General features: G+C 34.6%; 1 protein-coding gene across 6 annotated transcripts in view; it reads left to right on the plus strand.

Moving 5' to 3' along the window:
- Positions 1 to 25,951, plus strand: part of Fhos (Formin homology 2 domain containing) — a 758,651-nt gene that overhangs the window by 194,664 nt on the left and 538,036 nt on the right. For all 6 annotated transcript variants that reach the window (XR_011333454.1, XM_069833164.1, XM_069833173.1 and 3 more), the window contains exon 5: positions 3,275 to 3,323. Coding sequence is in view for 5 of the 6 variants with exons in the window: in XM_069833164.1 (XP_069689265.1) it covers positions 3,275 to 3,323 (49 nt within the window). In the remaining variant the exon portion in view is untranslated. The remainder of the gene's footprint in view (positions 1 to 3,274; positions 3,324 to 25,951) is intronic.

A 25,951-nucleotide genomic window follows, 5' to 3' on the forward strand; every position in this document is an offset into this window, starting at 1 on the left:
TAACTTCATTTTTTTCGCTACATTGCCAGACAAAATGAATATAATTTCTGAACTATTAAAGATACATGCATGAAATTTAGAACACACATTCTTTAGACTATTAGGAAACTTTTCTCTGTAACAGAATTTTGTTAATTGATTTCATTTTAAAAATACGTCCGTTTGTTTGCAAGAAAGGAAATCAGAAAATTGTTACTAAATTTTAATTGTTTATTTTACAAACGTAGGGACTAATATCAAAATTCTGTTACAGACAGTTTGTAGAACATACTTTTGCAAATACATTGCAAAAACTGTTTGAATCTCTCTTTAAAAATGGTTTAGATATATCGGTTTTAGTACAATCCTGCATTGGGTATATTTTTTTTTTCACATTTGGGTCCCGAAATAATTTTTTTTCAAAACATTTTTATTTGTCTGATTTGCCACAGCTATGAGTTCTCTACATACAAAAAATTAATAATTTACACCAAATAGGAAAAAAGTTGTAAAAAATACCATCCTCTCCCCTTAAAATGGTATCATTAAATGTCAAAGCATTGAGTTAGGATTTAAATTTTGTTTGTTATATATTGTCTACAGTCAAAAGATTACTTTAAGCGAAAAAAAACATTGATGTGAATTTTAGTCAAATTTCAGTATCCTCTTCCCTTAACTTTAGAAGTGAAATCACCGTTTGGAGTCTAACTGCACTAGTTTTTCGTCTTTCTTGAAAAATGAGATTTTTTTATAAAGTTCAGTTTGATTCTGGGCTACTCATATGTACGAACTTGCATAACTGTATGCCTATATATCACGTAAACATGTGTGCATAGGTACGTAATGTAGTCATGCGTGCTGATTCTACATTGTTTTAATTCAACATAGCCACCTGTATGTATATCCATATATCCGAGAAGCTTAGACCACTTAGTTTTTCAGATTCTTATAATGAATGAATGAATGAATGAATGAATGAATGAATGAATGAATGAATGAATGAATGAATGAAGATGATGATGATGACAAAGAGAAAGGGAAGGGGGTCTTGATGTAATATTGCAAGGAAACCGGAGTACCCGGAGAAAACTCCTGTGTGGCCTGGGTCACGGGCTTGCCCAACGCAAATTATAAATTCATGGCGAATCGACCGATATTTGAACCCGGACCGCTGGTTTATAAGCCCAGCGCACTAGCACTGAGCACCCATGGCTGTGTAAAATCCGGGATGCTGTGTCATAGATTTATGACATAAAAAACAGATTCTAATCAAAGAGTTTCAGGCAAAATTATCAACTGCCTCTCGTCCCCAATAGTTCCCGACTTTGCAGGCAGATGGCAAAGCTGCCCAACATCTCGACTAAGACTGGTGATGTTTACTAAAGCACGATCGCATGATTAGAGAAATTCACTACTTCCACAAGAACTGGGCTTCTGTAATGCTTTACAGACTATACTGATTACTTTAAGAAAGATATTAACTACTGCCATAAGAACTGTTCCATACGTCTTGTAATTGTTTTGTGTTGGTGAGCGGGATTTCTGCTTCCTGTGAAAGTCTACTTAGTATTTCATAACCAGGGAAAGGAAGTTCATGCTCTAAAAACGTGAAGAATATGTATGCATTTATGCCTTAAAAATAGATAAATATGCTACAAAATATGCGTTATCAGTTTCAGATTATTTTAACAGGATAGTAAGATATTGATAACTTACGTTTAGTCTATGGATTTTGAAGTGCTTGCCTCATTGCTGAATGCTCCATTTATGCTGTTACAGTTCACAACTAAGCAGTGACGTATGTTTTCTGTTGTCATTCTTCGCCTGTTGTCTCTCAACATAGCTTTGTAGCACGAAAAACTTCGTTCTACGCCACAAGAAGTAAGAGGGGGTTACACAAACGCTGTGAGCTGTTCCATAGAAAATTTTGTTGGTTTTTGGGGTGTGTTTCCTTCGAGAATATCTTGAATTTCTTTAAGTTGATAATAGCCAGGGTTTTTGGAAAGAATATTTGCTTTTTTCTCGTTCATTTTATCTCCTACATTTCCTGGAACTGATGTTAAACTGGATATTGTTCTATCGAAAACTGCTAAAGACTGCAGTAAAGGATTACCAATTGCTAACTTGAGAAGCTCCCTATGAGGGCGTCAATGTTACGTTCAAAATTCATAAACATAAATTAGTCGTATTATAGATTTATTAATTTGTCCTACAGAATAATATCTGTAATATTGACAATTAATATTTGAGGAGAAAAATTCGTTCCGGCGCCGGGGATCGAATCCGGGTTCTTGGTTCTACGTACCAAGCGCTCTGACCACTGAGCTACGCCGAATTCAATCCACAGCACCGGACCGAATCCTCCTCCTTCAATGTTTCCCTTTGTGGCCTGACTCTAAGTTAGGCATATATGTTGACGTATATATGCCCAATGTCAACTGCCATTGAATTCGGCGTAGCTCAGTGGTCAGAGCACTTGGTACGTAGAACCAAAAACCCGCGTTCGATCCCCGGCGCCGAAGCGAATTTTTCTCCTCAATATTAATTGTCAATATTACAGATATTATTCTGTGGGACAAATTAATAAATCTGTAATATACTCATAGCTGCAGTGCATATATTTGTAAAGAGTACTATGCACGTAACTGCGGAATCCCGGCCATACAAGTCACTCAGCTGTGTGCGCTCCTAGTTGACATTGGACATATACGTCAACATATATGCCTAACTTGGAATCAGGCCACAAAGGGAAACATTGAAGGAGGAGGATTCGGTCCGGTGCTGTGGATTGAATTCGGCGTAGCTCAATGGTCAGAGCGCTTGGTACGTAGAACCAAGGACCCGGGTTCGATCCCCGGCGCCGGAGCGAATTTTTCTCCTCAAATATTAATAAATCAGTCGTGTTTACGAGGTTACACACTTTAGAAATGAGGGAAAGACAAACATACATAATATGCAGTTTCCCTGCATAAATGTTAAAATATGATGGGTTTATAAATAAAGGCAAAATATGCACTTTTATGCAGAATAAAAGTAATATCATTGCATTCAGAAATTTGTGATTCATGTAGATAATCTTTCAGCGTATTCACACAACGATAGAAAACAAATATGCAAATGCATGAACTTCCTTTCCGCATTCATAACTCATTTCAGAGTGAGGAGTGAATAGAACAAAGGAAAGACAAGACAATTTTGTGAATGCACTCCTAAACTTACAGTTATGTTAAAATTGTAGTAATGAGATCATTCTTCGCCGCGTAACTTGATGTAACTCCACTAATCTTGTTTTCAGGGACGCGGCAGATGGAACAAGGAGGCGACGCTCGTCGGGCATGATCAAGGTGAGTTCCCGTCATCTATCCTCACTTCCGACACTGTTACGAGGGATCTGAGTCGCTAATGTAATAAAGTAACTGTATTCTCCGCAGCGCGGCATGTTATGAATATTAAAGTGTTGCGTTGTTAGCGCAAGGATGTGTACCTCGGTTCCCACAAGTTCTAGTTGTAATGTGAACGTTACGCGGGCGAGGGATTCCACACGCGGAATGTCCCGGATTCTACAGGGTGTACTTCTTTACTATCGTTCTATTTAAAAAAAATAGCATTTTATTTGTACTTTTACTGGACTTCCAAATAAAGTACATTAATAATTTTATTACTCTCGGAAATTTGAAATTCAGCCAGAAAATACTTCTAAGAACAAAGATTTAAAGTCATTAACACATTAACATGCAAAATACAAAATTTCATATTCTGATAATTCCTGCTAGCGGTATGTGAACAATGATTTTCACCATTTACGATGTGTAGGATGCATTTAACAATCAAAAAAAGTTTCATATTTTATAAAAAGTCTTCGTATTGTTTTTATTTCGCACGATTATATCTCTCTGTTGTTATTTCTATAACTACCACTGGATCGGACTTTTCAGATAGCCTATTATAAGGAGACAATAGAGATGTTTTCCAGGAAACTCTTGAAAAACCCAACCACTCATTCCACCATTATTCCGAATTCCCAAGGGCAAGTGCAATTTCAAAATTCTCCTTTACCGTCATTGAGCTCGCAGTGCCAATGAATTGGAAAAGCCAAAACAAAATAAGTGGTAATTTTCGAACTTTGCTCATTCTTTCGAATCCAGTAAAAGTCTTTTCAGTGCTTCAGTGTCTACCTTTACACATGTAAATTATTGTTTTAAACGAGCTTCAGCCATCAATTCTGCTGTCTACTTCATCTATCCTCTTTTTGAACTTCACGTGTTTTTCATCATACAAAGGAATATTAACTAAAAGAGAAGTAGAAGATGCGAGGAAATAAAGGAAAGCTACTTGTTGTATTTTAATCAACCAACGTAAGGGTATATATATATATTTTGTTATTTTCTCGTTGTAAAAGATGTATTTGTCTAGTTCTTGCTTCCAGGTAAGGATTTCATACTTCTGTCAAACTGTTTAATTACTGTGCAGATTTATCGTACTTTTTTGTTGCATATTAAGTATAGGCAAAATTATTTATCTCTGAAGGTTTATTTTTTAAAGTAATGATGTAAACCTGCTTCAAATGTTTTAGAAACTAAGATACTTTAGCAATGCAATATTTATGTCATAGTTTATATTGTGCCAAAATATAATAATAATAATAATAATAATAATAATAATAATAATAATAATAATAATAATAATAATAAGTTTTTTGCTAGAAAAAAAAAGGTATTGTAAATATACAAAAATTCTAGCACTCTTTTGAAAGAGAGTGATCTCGTGTTCGGAATATTCCATTTATTTTTTTAACTTTCTTCATATTGTGACGATCTCTTATTAATTATCACACAGCGGATTTTCGGTCCCGATACTGAATGTTAGGTGTAAGTCAGTTGCAGAAAGATCATTGAAGTCATTGCTACGCTCCCTTCGTAAGCCAAGGGACTTGACGGCTTGTCGCTGTGTAGGGACCGAAAATCCGCTGTGTGATAATTACTAAGCTTCGTATTCCAGCTACCTATAAGATGGAATGAGGTTGCCTGATTCGAAGTATATGTGACGTCACAGCGCAGGCACAGGTACGTTCGTATACAAAATAGTTACGCATCCCCTGCCCTCTTCTGGACGCAGTCATAGTGAGTAGTCTTATCGATCACTGCTTTACTAGTTGTATTATTTAAATAACTACATCTCTGTGGCTGATTGAAGGTTCACTGCAAGGTAAAATGCCTTAGGTAAGAGCTCAAGCGTAGTTGAGGATATTTGAACGTATATTTTCACTGTCAACATAGACAACATTACATATAAATTGTGTAAAATAAACGTAAAAGTGACAAAAACAGTGCACTGAAAGACACTGCAATACCAAAAGGCGCAGAAAGTGTGTTGAACATAATCCAAAAGAACCAGTATCATCATAATCTGAAAAGTATGAAGATATTAACTCGACGTTTAGCATGGATTTGTGTAGTCTACCATGATGTTCATTGCCAATACCCCAAAAATTAATAAATTAAATAATCTACATTTCAGGGAATTTCTACAAAAATAGGCTTACATCGAAAATTAGTGGTTTTCCGTGATGGGCGATATATGCAATATCCTAATGAATCACGAAAAATGTCAGACAGTAGGAATATCTTGTACTACATCATGCACCAATAACGTCATGTGTTATTGAAAGAATTTCTTGCAATATAAAATCATTCATTGCAAAAATCACGACGACAATGAACGTCACTGCTCAAGCATGTGTTTACTAGTATAGGTTCAGAATGTCGGGAGTTGACTGTACTCCACGAACACGCAGCGACGACCTGTTTGTTTATATCCTTATTCGTTGCATTACCTGTGTTCGGCGTACTATATCCCTTAGGGCCATATTCATAGTCATTCTTAGCGCGGGCTTCCGGTGGATGAACAGCGAACTAACGTTTTTTCGTATTCATAAACCAGTGTTAGTGATATGATGTATGATATGAATCCTGTACAAGTAACCAGTCGATAGCCGGGGCTAGTTTAGCACGCTCGCAGCGCGGGCTAGCGAAATGTCTATGAACAGCACCCTGTGTGTCTTTAGTCTTTAGGTAGCTGGAATATGGAGTCTAACAATTACTGTACGTATTCCATAGGTCTCCGGATAGCTCGATTGGTAGAGTAACTGGCTACAGACTGGAAGTTCCTGGGTTCAATATTAGGTACTCTTCTTTTTATTCTTTCCGCTTTTCCTCTTCTTCTATTTTTTCTTGTATTTTCAGTGTCTTTTGTTTCCTTCCCTCCTTTCTTCTCATCCTTCTCCTTCATTCCCTTTTCTTCTCTTTCTTAATCTTCTCATCCAACTCACTTTTTTCGTCATCTTCTAATTTTCCTCATTTTCGCAGTTCTTTTCTTCTTCTTCTTCTTCTTCTTCTCCTTCTTCTCATACCCTTTATTTATTCTTGTCTGTTTCAATTTTCTCCTCCTCTTGGTATCCTTTCTTTTAGTTCGTCGTATACCTCAATCCCATTTCAGATGCTGGTGCCAGTTCTGGGGTTTCCCCTTTAAACATATTTCAGTTTATAAATTCAATAGTGTTGATGTCAAAGAAATGTGATATGGCACATCATATTTCCCTTTAGTGTTACACCCATGTCATGATGAAACTATTCAGTTATAACATAGAATAAAGGTATGTATACATTAGACATACGATTATAGTGAACTATTCTGCGAAATAGAGAGCAAACGTAACTCAAAGGAACAATTTATTCTGATCTTCTTAGATTAATATTTAAGGGAAATTTATTATACAGTATCATGTTATGAAATAAAAAGGAATACTTACGATTTTGGAAAGTAATAGCAGAATAAATCTGAGAAATGCGTGTTATTATTCGGTTGAGAAGCTTTTGTCATCTAGTCTGCTGTCAAAAAATCTGAAAATTAGAATTTATAGAACAGTTATATTACCGGTTGTTCTGTGTGGTTGTGAAACTTGGATCCTCACTTTGAGAGAGGAACAGTGATTAAGTATGTTTGAGAATAAGGTTTTTAGGAAAATATTTGGGGGTAAAAGGGATAAAGTTACAGGAGAATGGAGAAAGTTACACAACGCAGAACTTCACGCATTGTATTCTTCATCTGACATAATTAGGAACATTAAATCCAGACGTTTGAGAAGGGCAGGGCATGTAGCACATATGGCAAATCCAGAAATGCATATAGTGTTAGTTGGGAGGCCGGAGGGAACTAGTCCTTTGGAGAACCCGAGACGTAGGTGGGAGGATAATATTAAAATGGATTTGAGGGAGATGGGGTATGATCATAGAGACTGGATTAATCTTGCACAGGATAGGGACCGATGGCGGGCTTATGTGAGGGCGGCAATGAATCTGCGGGTTCCTTAAAAGCCATAAGTAAATAAGAACAAGATCCCGTTCAGCTGGCAAAAGCTGCTTGTTCAATTAACATTGATCAGGCATTCCGTAACTTCACAGTTTTAAGTGCAGTGAGGAACGAACACAAATAATAAGATAAATTGAGGATATCACCCGAATAAGGGCGTATACAGCAAAATGTAGTTCTGATACAAACTAATTTCAATGTTTGTAAGCTGTCAGGTTGATCATAGCTGTATCGAAAAAGTTTTTCATTGCCGTTAAATAGTTTCGAGGATATTTAAAACAAAATTATTGAAACACAACAGCAAATAGTATGTTCTGCTATTAGTAAATAAATATAATATGGAATTCTGTATACGCCCTTTTTCCGGCGACAATATGTTTTAGTACTGTTTTTAATAATTATTCTGATGTTCTAGGTGTCTAACTTTGCATGAAAATTAATTATATATGGGAATATCTCGTACTTCATTAATAATCTTAAAAAAGTAAAATAAAATAAATTCATCAAAATAAAATATATATATTTACCATAACATATTAAATAAAAATATTGAATAATTATACAAGTAGGCCTACAAAGTAATATTACATTTTTAGTTTATGGTTTTCTTATTCTTATATGTCTTTTACTTCTTTATGCATCATCATCTTCACCATTGTGTGATGATGTCCCGGCTTTATTCAGCATTGAGTTCAGCCAACTTTGGTCATCTTCATCTAAAAACTGTAAGAGGTCTCTTAATTCCTTCGTCTTGGAGGGTTTCAAAGACTTTGGGTTCATTTGTGTTGGACTCAAGTTTCAGTTGCGACACTTCCATCCGCGTCTTCCAAATGCTGAAGGAAACAAATGATACAGATTATGAGGTTCAAGCTGAAAATACCCCTGATGCACTTTATTGCAGTTGTTTATACTTTTGCATCATGATTGCATCAGGACGATTTAATTGTGTACCACTTTTATCATTGAGAATGTCACCTGAAACCAGTTTATTCTGAACTGTTGTTAATCGTTTCTCTGAAATTTGCAATTAGACTCAATAGAAAGTTTTGATACACATCAATCTTTTTACCCCCATTATAGAAAACCCTATATTTCCAAACATTATCCCTATTCTTGAATGACTGAAGCTTCTTAGTTTTTAGATTCACTCTTTCAAGGCAAGAAGTAATAAAATAATATTATTCTAATTTCAAACCCATGTCCCAAAAGCGTTTAAAAAGAAAGAGTTGATCATCCATTGAAATTTCATGTTACATATTTTCCCATATGATCTTCTTACCAGTATAAATAACTTCTTTTCAATTTCCTTGTCTGTACAAGTTGTATATGACTTGCCACTGTTTCTATTTATTTTTCTTTCTTCGGTTTTCCATTTAATTTTGTCGCAAGCTTCTTTCTTCCCATATTTTCGGTCATGATTCACTGCTGAAACTGACAACCTGAAGTAGGTCTAAACATCGAATATTAACCTACTACAGTACGGCTTGCAACAGCATGTGACTGCAGCTGTAGTAGTTGCGTTCACTTGTTCAACGTAAACACGTAACAGTGTGTCCTGTGTTACGTATTGAAGCTAGACTTAAGAAAATTTACTACTATACGCATTCAACTATCTAATCCCTTGATCGTCGGAAAACGGGCTTATAAGGATATACGCCTCAATTATAACGTGAACTAAAAATAAATGTGATTGGATTATTCGTTACTTTATACAGATAGTATAATATTCATTATTCTCCTTCATATTGAACTATCGTCTTTATAGTCTACCACTGCGAATGAATAAAATTTGTATTTTTACCTTCATTTTAGCTCTTTCTTTCTTTAGTACTGCGGTGGTAACACATCTACAGACTATCTACCGCATCTTACTGATGTCTGGCGTAACGACGGTGTTCTTCCTTACGTTGTGTCGGGTACATACACATTGAACAGTCAGTAGCGTCGGTTCCGAATCCCGCTCGGGACCAGTGCCTCCCTCCCTCACCCACTCGCTGGCCAGATGTCTGATTACTGAATAGTGCAGTAAGGAAGGGGCAGGGGAGCATGAGGGTACAGTACCCTCTTGGTCACAACTGAACCATAAACAACATTTTAGTGATCTGTTGTGAAGCCAGTGTAGCAATTTGGGACAACAGGAAATTAATAACCCAGGCATTGGAATTGTAAAATGTAGACATTAGGGGTTTGTTTCTTAAAACGATTACTTTGACTAGTGACAAGCTGACAAGGGAATTGGAGACGAGTGGGAAGTTGAGAATTTTTTTTGTCTTTTGATAAGTTTGTCAAGTGACTGTGAATTATTGTCAATTTTGACAAGTAAAATGGTAGGCCACAATACATCATTATTTCATCAAATGAGAGAAGAAAATGAGATAACTTTGTGCATTTTCACAAAAAATAAATGAGTATGAAAAAACTAAAAGGTCATGGGAAATTGCTCTGTTGGCTGATAAAGCATTAAACTGACCAGTGTTTCCCTTAAATCAGCGGTGACCAAAACTCGAGCTGTAGTGATTACATGCGACAGACAGCCTATGAAGTAAGGAGACGGAGGAAAGGTAGTCGGCATGAAAGCTACAACCAGTGGTGGTTCCTGTACAACATCTTGATCAATCCCGCGGATAAAAATCTCAAGCTTTGCTCTATCAGTAATGTCACTGCTGTCATCAAGAGCCAGTGAACAATATACGATTTTTCTTGCTTCTTTTTTTAACCTTCCTCTTGAATATAATCAGGAATTTTCTAAATTGTTCTCTCGATACTTGGTCGAGAAATTCGTAGTTTTTCAAAATTAAAAACGTCTTATGGACAAGTTATTTAAGCTGTTTTAATCATTACTCTTTTGAGAAACTCTGTTCTATTAAAAAACTTTAGAGCACGAGATATTACAAATCCATTAGGTAGCTGACTTCCTTACATTTATTTATGTCATCTTTCTCTTCCTGCTATGATTTAAGACATGTTAATTCCTGCCGTTTAACAGTTCATTGGCACATAATATTGAGTCAGTTTTTCTACAATATTATTATTAAATGAATAACTAATAAATAGTTACCCTCATCTAAAGATTAAGAAGATTAAAATTGAGATAAAACCTAATAATTGTAACCTTCTAGGAAGAAGATCTAAAAATATCAATATCCATGCACGTACAGAAGAATTATAGAAACGCATACATAGTGGTCAATAATAATAATAATAATAATAATAATAATAATACATTATTCAGCGTGGCAATTAATGTTTCTATATACTCCTAATTGAACCGTTGAGCAAAGTAAACATATTACATTTTGTCCGACAGAACAACAAAAAAGTTCTCCTTCTCATTCTTTACGAAACCACCTCTTACTACTTGTAGAGACAGAGTTTATAGAGCGGCATGATACCGCCACTGCTTGCCTTCAGTACGTGAATGAAACACACAGCAATGTACAGGAAACTCCTCGTACCCGTTTGAATATCTGTGATTACACGATGTAATCACGACACCCGCTTTGGTCACCGTTGCTCTAAATTCACTTCCAGCTATTACAGTTAAGGGCGGTTCCATTGTAGTTGGGGTTAACTTCAGTCTCTCATTAACGTCATATGTATTTTCCGTACTCATAAATAACCAACTCTTTTCTTTATAGTATTTTCCTTTCACAGCTTTGTGTTACAACTTCCCATTCTGAATCACTAGACCATTGATTTCTTGGCTACTATTCCATCGCTGTTCCATAAATGTAACCTTACAGAATGACTGAGTTTCACCATACATCTTAGACTAGACGGTATTTCCGAAAGCGGTCAGCTGCTACATGCGCCGTAGCATTTATGGTATGTGACGTCACAAACTAGTACAGTAGTCAATAGGCTACATTGAATAAGTAAAACTAACATTTACTGTGTATGTGTAAGATAAATAAATGGAAGAAGAGACTGTAAAAAGACAAGTATTGCATAGGCAGGCGCGGAAAATAGTGTTTAAGGTGTATAATTATTTTAAAAACGTTGACGAGCAGAACGCTGCTGGCCATCTTGATGATGGCTGCAACGTTGCCAACGCGCAAGAAACTACTGCAGAAGCATGTGGTGTGGGATTGAGAACCGTGCAAAGAATATTGTTAGTGAAGAAAAGAGGGTTTGTTTGGCGTCATGCTTACAGTAATCAACGGCTAAGGTCATTATTGTCTTTTGGTAATTTAAATTCTCTCCTGCGCTATTTGTATTGCACGTGCGCGTGAAGTACGATGTGGCAATGTTGTACGCTGCCTTGCTGTCTCTATCTGTCTCTACGCAAACGCTAGCAGACTACCGCCTTCCGAATTACCGTCGACTCTAGACTTGTCAAAATGGCCTAAAAGGTACCATTAAATGCGAAAAGTAAATTTCTTCAAGAAACAGACCACTGTACTGGTTCAGACCAACTTGTCACTTGTTTTTATATCACTATTCAAAGTTCTCGTTTTGAGAAACGGGCCCCTGGTCGCTTTATGTAAATGTCAAAAATGCTTAATTCTTCGTTACCTTCACCGTCTGACTTTCAACGCTGCAACGTACTAAACAGTCTTATACAAATGTAACGCATGAAGAACGACCACAACAGTGCTGCCAATATTCACTATACACATTCATTTTTATGGACCAAAAGAACTTCTCTTGCATAGCTCCAAATCACAACTGGATACGGACCGCTCGAATGTTTATCAATCGTCAACTTCCGCTATATATTTACTGTTGTTAATGTTTCCGAATCCTTTTATGCGTTGCGGATTTCAAGTGCAGACATCTGGTTACTATTTGCAGAATAAAGACATCAACTTCAGCGGGTTTGAAAACTATAATTTTTTCCAGGTAGATTGAGATTTAAGGCGCTTGCCTGCCGGTCTGAAGTTGCGCTCGGGCGCGGGTTCGATCTCCGCTTGGGCTGATTACCTGGTTGGGTTTTTTCCGAGGTTTTCCCCAACCGTAAGGTGAATGCCAGGTAATCCATGGGGAATCATTGGCCTCATCTCGTCATAACCAATCTCATCGACGCTACATTTATTTATTTTGCTAATAATTGTAACATAAAATATAATATATACAGAAAAACTCTGGCTCTCCCCTGAAAGAGTAGAACTCGTGCTCAGTGGCGGATTCCTGAATTGAAATTAAGAAGTATATAATACAATTTATTTTATGTCTACTACACAATACGAATATATAAATTTAAATTTACAATTTTTCAATTTTTATAAAATCCATACATAACTTTTTTGATTTAATACTAGAACTATTAGAATTGACAAGATTAGGATATGTAAATATAAATTTGTTATATATTCTTGGATCTAAATTACTACTATGATTAAATACTGTAACAGTGTTGCATTTTGGTCCAAACAATCTTAAAGAATTCATACCTTTCGTTTCATAACTATGAGAACACAATTCAAAATTATTTCAATTTTTATGTATGAATTTTATTAATATATTATAATAAGTTTGTCTTGTGTTAAGAACATTAAAGTCTAAAAACAATTTCTGAGATGGAAAATCAATAGGTTTATGAAGACATATTTTAATTATTTTCTTCTGTAATAAATAAAGTGGATTAAAATTGGATTTAAATAAGCTACCCCATCCTATAATTCCATACATAATTACCGAATTAAATAAAGTTAAGTATATTGTGCGTAATAAACTTATTGACAAGTAATTCCTCAAAAAACAAAATTAGTACATTATACAATGAGCCTATAATGGTAGTAATTAAGACGCGAGTATGTTTGTTTATGAAACGAGCGCAAGCGAGTTTAATAATTTTCATACGAGCGTCTTAATTACCATTATAGGCAAGTTTCATACGACTTTTTATGCTCGATCATATTTCTAACTTGAAATTATTCAGAAGTATTCATGTTATGGTTATGTAAGTGAGGAGTGGAACTGACCTGAATTGTGAGATGTGCGCAGACGCGAAAGTATTGATTTTTTCCGAAACACGAATGTCATTGACCTTGATATAATCTAGAGAATAACATGAACATTAGGCTTGATATAACCTGGAAATTGATTTAGAATTGAAAAACGAGATGACAAATTGAATTTATTTTAATATTATTTACAATTAACGCTAATTATTATAGTAACAGAACATAATGTTCTGCGACAGTATTGGATTTCCAGCCTCCGTGACTTTTCGCTAATTGTTTTTCGATTGCATATCCGAGAATAATCGATACTTGCGGTTTTATAATGGTACAATCAGTACAAAGGTGATTTCTCATTGGCTGAACAACTGAATTATAATGAATAGGGTACTTTAATGAGGTGCATTAAAGGGCTACTACCAGGTGTATAATTACTACATTTCGGCATGGTCGAGCATAAAATATATTTTACGTGATTTATTACAAAGGTAATTAATGTGTTGGTTCCATTTTAAGTGATTGTCGAAAATTATGCCTAAATACTTAACTTCAGAGGACTCCTTAACAATCGGACATTTACACTTTATAAGACAACAATCAGAATTATGTAATTTAATACTTAATATAGATGTAGTTGATAACCTCGTAGTTGATACAGCTTCGTTAAATAACCAACTATAAAAACTATAGATTGAGATTCTGGCTCACTCTGCAAAGTACACAACATGAAAATCAGTATCAAATAAACTGAAAGATTTTTCCAAGAACCAATGAATTAATTTTCAATTTTCAGCAATCAAACACTAAGCAACTAAGCGCTTTATTCTATATTCTATTTTCTATACATCTACAGTGAAAATTAAATATAAAATTAACTAATGGTCCGCTCTTTTGAAGCTGCTGTACAGTATACAAACTATGCTTACTAACAAATGTGATGGTCGACACTACTTTACTGTTATTCAGAGATCCCGAGTGTTTTCCGAACTGACAACTTTATCACAGTCATCACACTCTCTCCTTTAACATGTTAAATACACAAACTCATTCACACCCAAGGCATAAAAAGAACTTAATATTCAGTTCTTTACGCTGTAGGGAAACCACTTGTTCCCCTTTATATTTCAAATACTCTACTTATGAATCGTCACTTCCTTGTGTAAATACATGTCTTGTATTGTATTGTTTTTATTAACATTTCATGGTATTCATACATTGCTTACAGCTAGAATATGGAACAAGTCAAAAAACTTAATACTATTATAAAGTCTTAATTTATAGTCACAGTCTAGATGAAATATATACAGACGAGATTTACAATATAGTCCACTAGTACAACACAAAGTTTTAGTATCAATTTCATGAAGTGTTATTGAATATCATGAATTCACCTACAGAATAGAAGGCGTGATAAATTAGGTACTTCTTTAATTTGGCCCTAAATAATCTTATGTTTTGAGTTTCATTTTTTATATCGATAGGGAGGCTATTAAAAATTTTTAGTGCCATATAACGCACTCCTTTTTGATAGCACGATAGACTAGCCGATGGAGTATGAAAGTCATTTTTGACGTGTATTTATGCTATGAACTGTTGAATTAGTTACAAAGTTTTCATACGAAAAAGTTTACATACGAGAAAGATTATTAATGAAAAAAATATACTGACAAGCCATGGGCATTATTTGTAGTTTTTTAAAAATAGTCCTACACGATTTCCTAGATTTGGCACCTACTGTTATTATAATTACTCTTTTGTAATAGGAATATACTGTTACTATCTGTGGAATTTCCCCAGAATATTATTCCAAGACTTATTACCGAGTGGATGTATGCAAAGTATATTGCTTTTAAGGTATTGATATTTACTATCTTTTGCATAGATCTAATAGCAAAACAAGCTGAATTTAGTTAGGGGGTAATTTCTTTAATATGATTTTTCCAATTTAACACATTATCGATTCTTAAGGCAAGAAATTTGGTTGTTGTTGTTTCTAATAGGGATCTATTGTTAATTATTGCGCTAGAAATTTGCGACGTTGAATTTGGACAGGATTTAAATTGAATTATGTTAGTTTTGTTACAATTTAATACCAATTTATTGACTGAGAACCAGTCACATATTTTGAAGAGAATATCCTCTGTTGAAGAGTGGAATGTGTTGGAGTTATTGGCTATAATTACTATACTTGTGTCATCTGCAAATAATATGGGATGACCTACAGCTTTTATTAGGGGGGCAAGTTCACTTATAAAAACTAGAAAAAGTAGGAGACCCAATATTGATCCTTGAGGAATTCCATTATTAATAGTTCCTCATGTCGATGCAGATGTATTTGTAAGTAAGTAAGTCTCTTAATGTATCAGGCCTGAAATAATAGAGATTTGCGTAACTGTTGACAATGTTTCATGGACCACTGCACTGATAGCGTGACGTGACGTGGTGTGGACCCCACCCTGGGTTATGTCATTGCCAGATCATGAAGACAGAAACGCGTGGACCAAAGCAGTTCGCCTCGACGACGTGCTGTTACAGCTGACGACACTCTGGAAATAATAATGGATGATGGCCCGCGAGTCGGAAACAATAGTCGCTTATTAGTCACGAGCTGTGTAAACGAGTTGTTAGTGCGTGTGCGGAATTGCAAGCTGCGCGGCGCGTTATCCAGTCGTGTACAGCGCGTTCCGATTCAGTAATTCTCTTGCCGCTTTGCGAAATGCTCAGATTGACCTTAACAGAGAATTCGCAATTATCCCGATGTCTCCGATTGTTTATTGGCTCAGACATTTGCGTAATTCCTTTCTAGGCTGACCGGAATCTGTGTGAGTGAAACAGGGCTGGAACTGAACTTTATCAAGTTTGCCTTTCGAAACTACAGTCTGATCCGTTTGGGTATGGATAATATTAATTTATTATTATAAAGCTATTATGATAGTAGGAAAAATTTCTTGCTGGTTATGTTATGATTAAAAGATGGAAGTTTCCATATATGACAATCAACAATGCATAATCTGAAAGGACAAATGAAAATCGTAGATCAGTGATGTCAAAGCAAGCGCATTTTTCTGACCTTGACGTCGTGCGCGGGCATCAAGCGCTAGGTATGCTAGGAGGAATAAGCAGCCTGTTGCCTTAAGAAAACAGTGGTGCACAAACTTCAAACGGATCGTGAAATTTTATGTCGTTATTTTTATATGGCATCTTCCTGTTTGTTATTTTATATATTGTCTGTAAAACAAAAGTACTAACACCTATTTCTTAGCCTAATATTGCAGTTGTGTTTTAAACGTTAATAACATAATAAGGAGTAAAGAAGGAATATTTCACACAAATTCCATAATAACTACAACTATACTGTACTAAGTGAATTAAACATATCATTCATAAAGAAAGTGTTATCCCAAAGAAAGACATGATAAGTTGAAATTGATATTGATGGTAGTTTTAGCCTTATAAAAGTAATCAAAACAATATTATAGTACAAAGCAAAGTTGCCTAGGTATATGTTTTAAATGTAACTAATATTACATAAAAACTCTTATCGCATTATGCTTTTAGGTGATATTGGTGCGCAACTTTCTGTTATCAGAATATTAAATTATCTCGAAATCTGCTGAAGCTATAGAGCTGACGTTTTACCAACATACATGCACATATCTTTTGTTTGTGATGTAACAGTATTTGCTTTGTTAATTAATTTCCTTACAAAATTCTGCATGCGAATATTTTCAAACTTTTGATACACTAACTTCAGTAATACGTATTTACGATATATTAGATTTACGGAAACATTGTTTTAGTGCCTGTAATGCTACTAAACAAACATATCTGAAAATTTCACTTTTCTGTAAAAAAGTTGAGAAAATATTCCTTTTGTATAGAAAAGCAAACTTGCGAAAAATGAGCATTAAAATTAAAACTTACATTCTTATAATGCACTTATACTTCTCAGACAAATCTAAAAATTAACATGGATATAGTTTTAATAAGTTCTCTTCCCTTTATCCGTTGAATGAATGCTGGTCATCCCTGAATATAGTTCGACCAAGCGGCATTACTACCTCTTTCGTCTGTCTCTTTCCTTTTGCGCTGTAAAGCGCTCAGGCTCTCCTGAGCTCTAAAGCGCGCGCTTGCTCCTATGGGCATCAGTTGACATCACTGTCGTAGATGATTAAAATGGCTACTACAAATCAATAGCGGATACAATGTGTTCTTTGGTATGCTAAATTTGGGAGTGTTAAAAGAGTTTAAAGGAAAATTCGACGTGAGTATGGTGTACGTAACGTACCTAAATAAGATTCCATAATATTGTGGTATCGAACATTATTTTGTAGAAACAGGTTCTATGTTAAAAAAAAATCATGCAGGACGTCGCAGGCGAAACCCAGTACGAGAAGCAGCTACAGTAGAGAGTCTCGTTTAGACACAGTGAAAACATAAATAAAGTGCAGGAAACGAGGGATCCACAAGGTTTTAGTTACAACATTTATGGCAGAGTATTAATTGAAATTATATTTTCCAAAAACACACAAAACAAAAGATCACAAATTGCATAACTTTATCATACACACATTTTAACAAACAAGCAATTGTGATGTTGAAATAATTCAACATAACAAATCAAATTTTCCTACTTATATGATGTTGCTTTCAAGCAGCATTTTTTACGGTCATAAATTTCATTCTCTGTATGACTAACAAAAGATTAAGAAATGTACTTCTGAAACAAACTGCAAGTGTACCACTTAACTTTCAAATTCTGAATATACGCATTTGACTAAATATACAGGGTGATTAACGAGGATTTACCATCATTTACGGAGCTTATTTCCGAAGACATTCTGAGCAAAAAATTTTATATAAACATTTGTCCTAATCTCAATATTTTCAAAGCTATTGTACACTAATTTGAAAGTCTTTGTAAAATTCTATTATTCTTGAGTTTTAAAGGTAAAAGAATATTACAGTAAAGAATGAACAATTCAGGAGTACCATTTCTTTAATTAGCTAGTATTCTGAAACAAAAAATGTGTTGTGAATTCCATAGTTGCTTCGTACAATTTTTTTTCCCGATTTTTAACTTCAAAATTACATTTCCTTACGCATTTATCACAATAATTGTTACAAATCACACCGCTCTTGTAAATTCTTCAAGACTGTACTTTAGGGTGCATAATTAAACTGTAAAAAATCAAGTTCCTAAAGTCGTATGATTTGTAACAATTTGTTTATAAGTGCTTAAAAATTCTGTAATTTTAGTAAAAATTGAAAAACAAAATCTGTACAAAGCAATTAACAGTATATTTTTAGCTTCAGAACACTAGCCAATTAAAGAAATGATACTTCTGAGTAGTTCATTCTCTATTTGTAATTTTTTTGGTCCTTAAAACTAAAGAAGAACGGTATTTTACTAACAATTTCAAATTAGTGTAACTCTGAAAATATTTAAATTAGGACACATGTTTATATGACATTTTTTGCTCAGAATGTCTTTAGAAATAAGCTCCATAAGTGACGGTAAATCCTGGTAAATCACCCTGTATACAAATATGATTATCATCATTCGTCATTAATTTTATATCAGTTTTTTGTTTCGGCGAATAAATTAATCTGGTATTATTGAACGTTTCCACAGGTTTTTTCAATCCTTGCTTTACCTCGCAGTTGGTAGTCCAAAATTGTCAGATATATTCTGCTTTCATTCAGCCTTGTAATTTGTATCCAATTACGCTCGTACTTAGCTATTAATGTTGTCAAGAATGAGTATGATTTAGAGTCTTTGTAGAATTTCTTTATTGATATCTAGCAAGATGAATTAAGCAATACTTCTAAGTCCCTTCTCTGAAGTATTTACACTTGCTAAATTTTGTTTCCGGCGATGTCTGTTATTGCATTTGTATTCCTGGTGTTGTGGAAGAGAAGGCCTGATGGCCTTAATTGCACCAGAATAAATAAATAAATAAATAAATAAATAAATAAAAATAAATAAATAGATAAATAGATCAATTGATCAATTAATCAATTAATCAATCAATCAATTAATCAAATAAATAAATAGATTAATTGTTTAATAGATTAATAGATAGATAGATAGATAAATAAATAAATTAATTAATTAATTAATTAGTAAATTAATAAATTAGTAAATAAGTAAGTAAATAAATAAATGTCCAGAATTTTGATATTCTACAGCAATTCTGAAAGTTGCAAAGTGTTCTGTACTTGAAATATTGTACTTTTCAGTTATATTAGGCTTCAAGAAAAATCATTCAAAATCACTAATGTTTTAAACTAATTATTTTCATATAGGCCTAAATGGTATTTATAAGCAGATACGTTTCTTTTACAAACCAGCTGAAAGAACCAGAAGCCAGTGCTGAGAGTAGCAATTGCTACACGTAACATGTCGGTTCTTCCCCCTTATCGACTGACATCATTAAACAGTTTGAATATGGATACAAACCCAGAGTCGTGGCTAGAAGAGTCACGCCTGCAACAAAGCCCCGATAGTGGATCAGGTCAAGCACGTTTCCAATGCCCGCATACTTGTCCAGTCCAGTTGCTTCTCCCAATATGCGCCCCAGGGGTCTCAAAAACCTCATGAATCTGATTCTTTGTTAATCTTTTTATCGAAGACTTGTAATCCGATTCGGCTCCACTTTCAAGCACGACGTGAAAATACACAGAATATTCGAAATTTATTTCCTCCATGACTCTGCTCTGATTTGGATACATTTCAATATATAATATATTTCTTATTTTATGCGTTGTAATGTTTGTGATGTTTGAATAGTAGACACGTTGAAAATATTAAAAATTACACATTTACCGAAACGACAGACTCGATTAAAAGTAGAGAACTATCAACACTTACGTGAAGAAAAGTTTATTTGGAACTGGAACAGGGCGATTGGCCTAACTTCACCATCAAAATGTACAATTAGGTACAACGCATAAGGTAAATTTATTATACAAGGCAAAGCTGTACCATTACAGATCTCGAAATCCCTTTAGATTAGTAAGTGGTATACCATATAACAAAAACTAAAACCCTAGCATACCGCTTGGTGAATTAGGGTTCTTTTCCAAGGATATTTAATAATTAACAATACACATTTACGAGATACATTTTATTGAAGCAAAAAATTACAGGTTAAAACGATGAATGCTCACATTTCTGTTAAGGATTAGATAATGATCTAATTGAGTCTTTAACTGCAAGAGGTAGTGCTGTTTCTATAGAAAATAAAGGAAAGGATTACTGTATTCGTGGTGATAATTCTTCTTTTTACAATTTTTCATAAGAACAACATTAAATTTCGTAGTAATCCATTGAATTAGATAATGATATCAACCTTAACAAAACTGTGGCATTCATCGTTTTTCCCGCGAACTCTTCATTTATTATGGTACTGTAGAGTTACTACATATATTTATTATGACATTGCTCATTTACGATATATATTTATTATGACACAAAAATTATAAAATAAATTTATTATGGTATTCTATATTTATAAGGTAGGGTAAAGTTGCCTCATTCCGCGATACTCCTAATTCCTGATACGTTTTTTTCACTGAATGTCACGGGGTTGGGTATCTTGTTAGGAGTTCAGCGATGTCTCAAAAGTAGGTGAAAGTGCACTCTTTCAAGAAAGATGTCTGGCGCTATGGTCGAACGGCAGAGGTTTGACTGACTTCAATTTTAAAAAAAGTATCACGGGATTAGGGGTATCACGGAAATAGCCAACTTTACCCTAAGTTTATATGATACATTTTCAAGTTACACTTGTTATGGCGCTCTACATTTAAAGATACATTTAGTATGGCACAAAAATTTACAAAATACATTTATTATGACACAATACAGTTACGAGATACATTTTTATTGCACAGAAATTTAAAAGATACATTTATTATGGCACAAAAGTTTACAAAATACATTCATTATGACACAAAAATTTAAAAGTTACATTTATTGTGGTTATAGAAGTTTACAAAGTACATTTTATTGCGGCACTTAACATAGTACAAGATACATTTATTATTACACTAAACATATTATCTGTATAAAATACATTTAATATGACATTAACCAATTACAGAATACATTTTCCATGAAACTAACAATTTAAATGTTACATTTCTTACATATCTCTGATTGAGGTTCTGGCTGATATGTACCTACATCTATTATCAGGCAGTACATCTCACTTGACAGTATGTGTCCGAGGAAGAACAATTGTTTGTATGCATCTCAAGTCTGACTAGTGTAATATGTTACTATAGTCAGGGATGTATGCAATGGAGGGGGAAAGGAACTACCTACTCTATTCCAATATCTTCTGGTTTAGTTGCCTTATGAGTAATGTCTTATTGGTATCACTTATGAGAACCAAACCTGTCTTCGGACTATTGGCTAAACAACAACATTTCTTACGATACTAAACATTTTCAAGGATTTATTGCAGCACTAAACATTTACAAGAAACAGTTGCTAAGAAGTTTAATTTTACTAAATAGCTTATATCAGGGTTAGTCAGCACAGAGCACCCTGGGGATAGCGTCTCTTACTCGTGGAAAACGCAGTGCACCATGGTGCGCTCGTAGCTGCTAGCGGGTATGCTCTCTATCTCTTCCTGCTGCACGACAGTGCACACGGGACGGCACCGCTTACCCTTTGCACATTTCAGCGAGTGCTGACGACCACTGGCTATATTGTTATTGAGACGTAGATGGGAGGATACTATTAAAATGGATTAGGGAGGTGAGATACGATTGTGGAGACTGGATTAATCTTGCTCAGGATAGAGACCGAGGCGGGCTTATGTGAGGGCGGCAATGAACCTCCGGGTTCTCTAAAAGCCATAAGTAAGTAAATGTAATGTTATTATTGCCCTAAGCATTTACATGCACCTACAGACTTCGAGGATACAATTTGTTATTCCATTAGACATCTCTTTGCATGTGCCAGTGGTAACAGACTTTTATAATGATGATAAAATGTAATCCATTTTTAATTTCTTCTAATATTTGCCATTGTATTTGATACTATACGTGTTATGGCTTTATTTTCTATATCTTCCGTATTTTTCCGTCAAATTCAGTATAGTAGTGCTATAAGGCGGTATTACCTTAAAGGATTAACTGAATTAACTTATAGACAGATTATGGACATTTATTATTATTATTTAATTAGGAACATTAAATCCAGACGTTTGAGATGGGCAGGGCATGTAGCACGTATGGGCGAATCCAGAAATGCATATAAAGTGTTAGTTGGGAGGCCGGAGGGAAAAAGACCTTTAGGGAGACCGAGACGTAGGTGGGAGGATAATATTAAAATGGATTTGAGGGAGGTTGGATATGATGATAGAGAATGGATTAATCTTGCTCAGAATAGGGACCAATGGCGGGCTTATGTGAGGGCGGTAATGAACCTCCGGGTTCCTTAAAAGCCAGTGAGTAAGTAAGTATTATTATTATTATTATTATTATTATTATTATTATTATTATTATGGATTTTTTTCTCATCAAATAGTTAATCTTTTTAATTCTTCATCATCATCCTTCATGCATTAGGAAATTGATTCCTGTAGCAGCTACTGAAATTGGTCCATCCATCTTTTGGCTGGTCTTCCAATATCTCTTCTTCCCCGAGGTTTATATTTCCAAAACTTATATGGTATCCTGTCTTTTTAATTCTTGTGTTGCATAATTTTTTGCCTTCACTTCCCTTGATCTCAGATGAGACATATCTGCATATTTATTTTAATTGAACTGTGGAATTTATATTTGTCGAGTTTTGAAGGCCGTTAACTCAATTTTTTAACATTTAAATCGTATTTCTAAGAATGCTGCTTGCGATCAGGTTCGTAACTTGCGCCTAATATAATTAAATGTATCTGGTATTTACTTTTTTCTGTGTGTTCTTCTTTACAATAATTGTGTACTCTCCTTAATTCTTAACTTTTCTTTCATTCTACAATTGTATTTGTTTTTTATTCTTTAACCTCAGTAAGTTTATATATTGTATAAGAAGTTAAACTTTCTTTGACACTTTTATAACGACTTCTAAGAATTAACCGGTCCTTAATATTTGTCTGTCTACGTGTTTATATTTACTGTATGTATGAGTACGCATTGAATTATATATTCAACTATAAAAACTAATGCATTTGAAAATATTATACCAAGAAGTTGACTTTCGAAACGAACTTCTCAATAAGAACTTGAAACAAAGGATGCCTTCTACGTCCAGGTCCAAGAGGCCACTAGAATACATATTCTAATGTAACTATTTGCTCTTAATTCAGCTTACAGTTAAACACGCAGGAATAGAATTGAAGAAACACATTAAGCTGCTTCACAAACATGGCGCTCGTATGTCACAAGAGGAGAACGAGTTTTTTGTTTTAACTTCCACTTATTCTTACCGTTGTGTTGTGAAGCGTTAGGGTGATTGTCACTTCAAGTGATTCAGACGGCAGTGAAGTCTTATTGTGTCCGTTATTTTAGAAAGCGACGTGTCACGCAAAGTCGATACTTACAATTTTTCCTTTCTGGTTGGTTTAGATTAAAACAAAGATACCATTAATATCCAGTAACAACCTGGCCAGAACCTTGATCCAATTAAGAAGAAGACAGTTCAGAAAAGTTATTAATTATTGAGCATGATTCATTCAAGAAACATTTATAAAATATAGAGCCCTTTCGAGAAGAGACTGATAAACATAACTTTCGGGTGTCTATTTCACAAAACTGTACAACACTATACAACACATAGTAGGGTAAGGTTGCGTATATCGCACCACTTTAGCATTTATAATTTTTATTGAACAATACAATTTTTATTTTCTGCATTCCTTTACAGAAATACATTCCCAGAACATTTAACTTTCATGTAAAAAAGAATCCTTGAATTTGATTTAATATTTTTGAAGTAGAATAACATTTTCGAAACACTTGTCAGTGGTGCCATTTAGGCAACTAGTTTCCTAAATAGCACCTGCGGTTTCTTAAATCACACCTCTTTAACTGCAGGGAAGAGGATGAAGGAATGCTTTTAATATTGAACATATTGAACAGTATTTAATATGAATAATGTAATAAATGCAAATTACAAATTTATTGAAATTAATGAAAGAGAGTAACGCATCTTCAAATGAAATTGAAAAAATAGAGCATAAATTACCTAACATTTAAACTTCCTGAATGCGTATGTTTATTGTTACACATTTGCCATGTGCTTCATCAGGCAGTTCAAACTGTAAACTGCGTCACCTTTTCTCCACGATTATCTGGAAGCCACCTAAGAACTGCTTTATGATTTAGCTGTCTGAAATGGTTTGAAGATAGAAACATCTAAAGGCTGAGCCTCTGAGTATTATGACGAGGAAGCTGAAATAGGAACACATCATTTTCCCGAGATAATCTAGCTTCTAAATTTTTGGAATGGTTCGTATAGGTGGACATACAGAAGCAGCATTTTTTTCTATGGCGGGTTTGAGTGGCAAATAAAATGTTTGAGCTATTCGACAAATAGTTCACTGTTGATGTAATCTGAATCAGAGCAAACAAATAATGATCCTGGAAGCAGCTGATAATGTAGGATGCACTGTTTGACGTTTAAAAATGTTCATAGGTGTCACAAAATATCTGGTGCGCTTGTAAAACACACACTTGTTGTAGTAACGCCCCTTTCACCACTTGATATTGTACCCACCTGATGCATTCCTCGTTCAGTTACAATTTTTGGACCTTCTTTTGTACGGCTAGAATTGCTACAGTTGCTCATATCGCACCGGTGCGAATTAGGCACTTACAAAGTGGTGCGAATTAAGAAACTACGTCATAAGTTATTATTTCCTTCATTCTAGCCTATAATCACCATATGTTCGAAAATCGTACTAAGTTAAATGTTCTTTAATATTTCTTTTAACCAATAACATCTTAAGATTATGGATTCCTTTGCATACAAATCCGTTATTTAGTTACAAAATGTTAGCTAAATTTACATCCACCTGAGCGATTATATTAAATACTCTATCACCACTTTGCTAGCACAAAGAAGTGGCAGAAATCAAGTGACATGGTGGAAGTTCATGTGGTAGATTGTAACAATACCACTAGATGCTACACTACTACAGTAACTTGTTTTAAACTAGCAGTGGTGCCATTTAGGAAGCGGTGCGATTTATGTTACTCTACCCTAAAGTGTCTCAACTATTCAAATGTGAACCTTTCGAATAAAGACTAGTCGTTATCATGAGAGCTAAACAATGTAATATCATGCATGCCCATGGTTTAAATTATAAATCAGAGACAAAACGACACTTTATATTTTTATTTAGTGTAAATGACTGTGGCATAGGTATTTGTTTGCAATTTTGAAGCTGGTTGCAGTAAAATTTCGCCACGAATTCTGTTATGGGGAGTGCTATCTCTTCCAGAGACATGAATCACTATGCTAATGGGGTGAGGGGGTGTCGTTATCTCCCCTCCATTCCAGACACTTCGCGCCCGTTGTCTCTGCCACGCACTCAAGTTGTGAGCCATAAACGCGTGAAGGCTTCATATCTAAACTAGAAAACCGACGACAGCTAATCTGAACGATTCTCGTTTCTGACGTTTAATTTAAAAATTGCTGCCATAGAAAATTATGCGCAGTGGACATGATGACTGGCGGTGTCTAGCTTGGT

The sequence above is a fragment of the Periplaneta americana genome, chromosome 1 (genome assembly GCF_040183065.1).
Source record: "Periplaneta americana isolate PAMFEO1 chromosome 1, P.americana_PAMFEO1_priV1, whole genome shotgun sequence".
NCBI classification, from domain to species: domain Eukaryota; kingdom Metazoa; phylum Arthropoda; class Insecta; order Blattodea; family Blattidae; genus Periplaneta; species Periplaneta americana.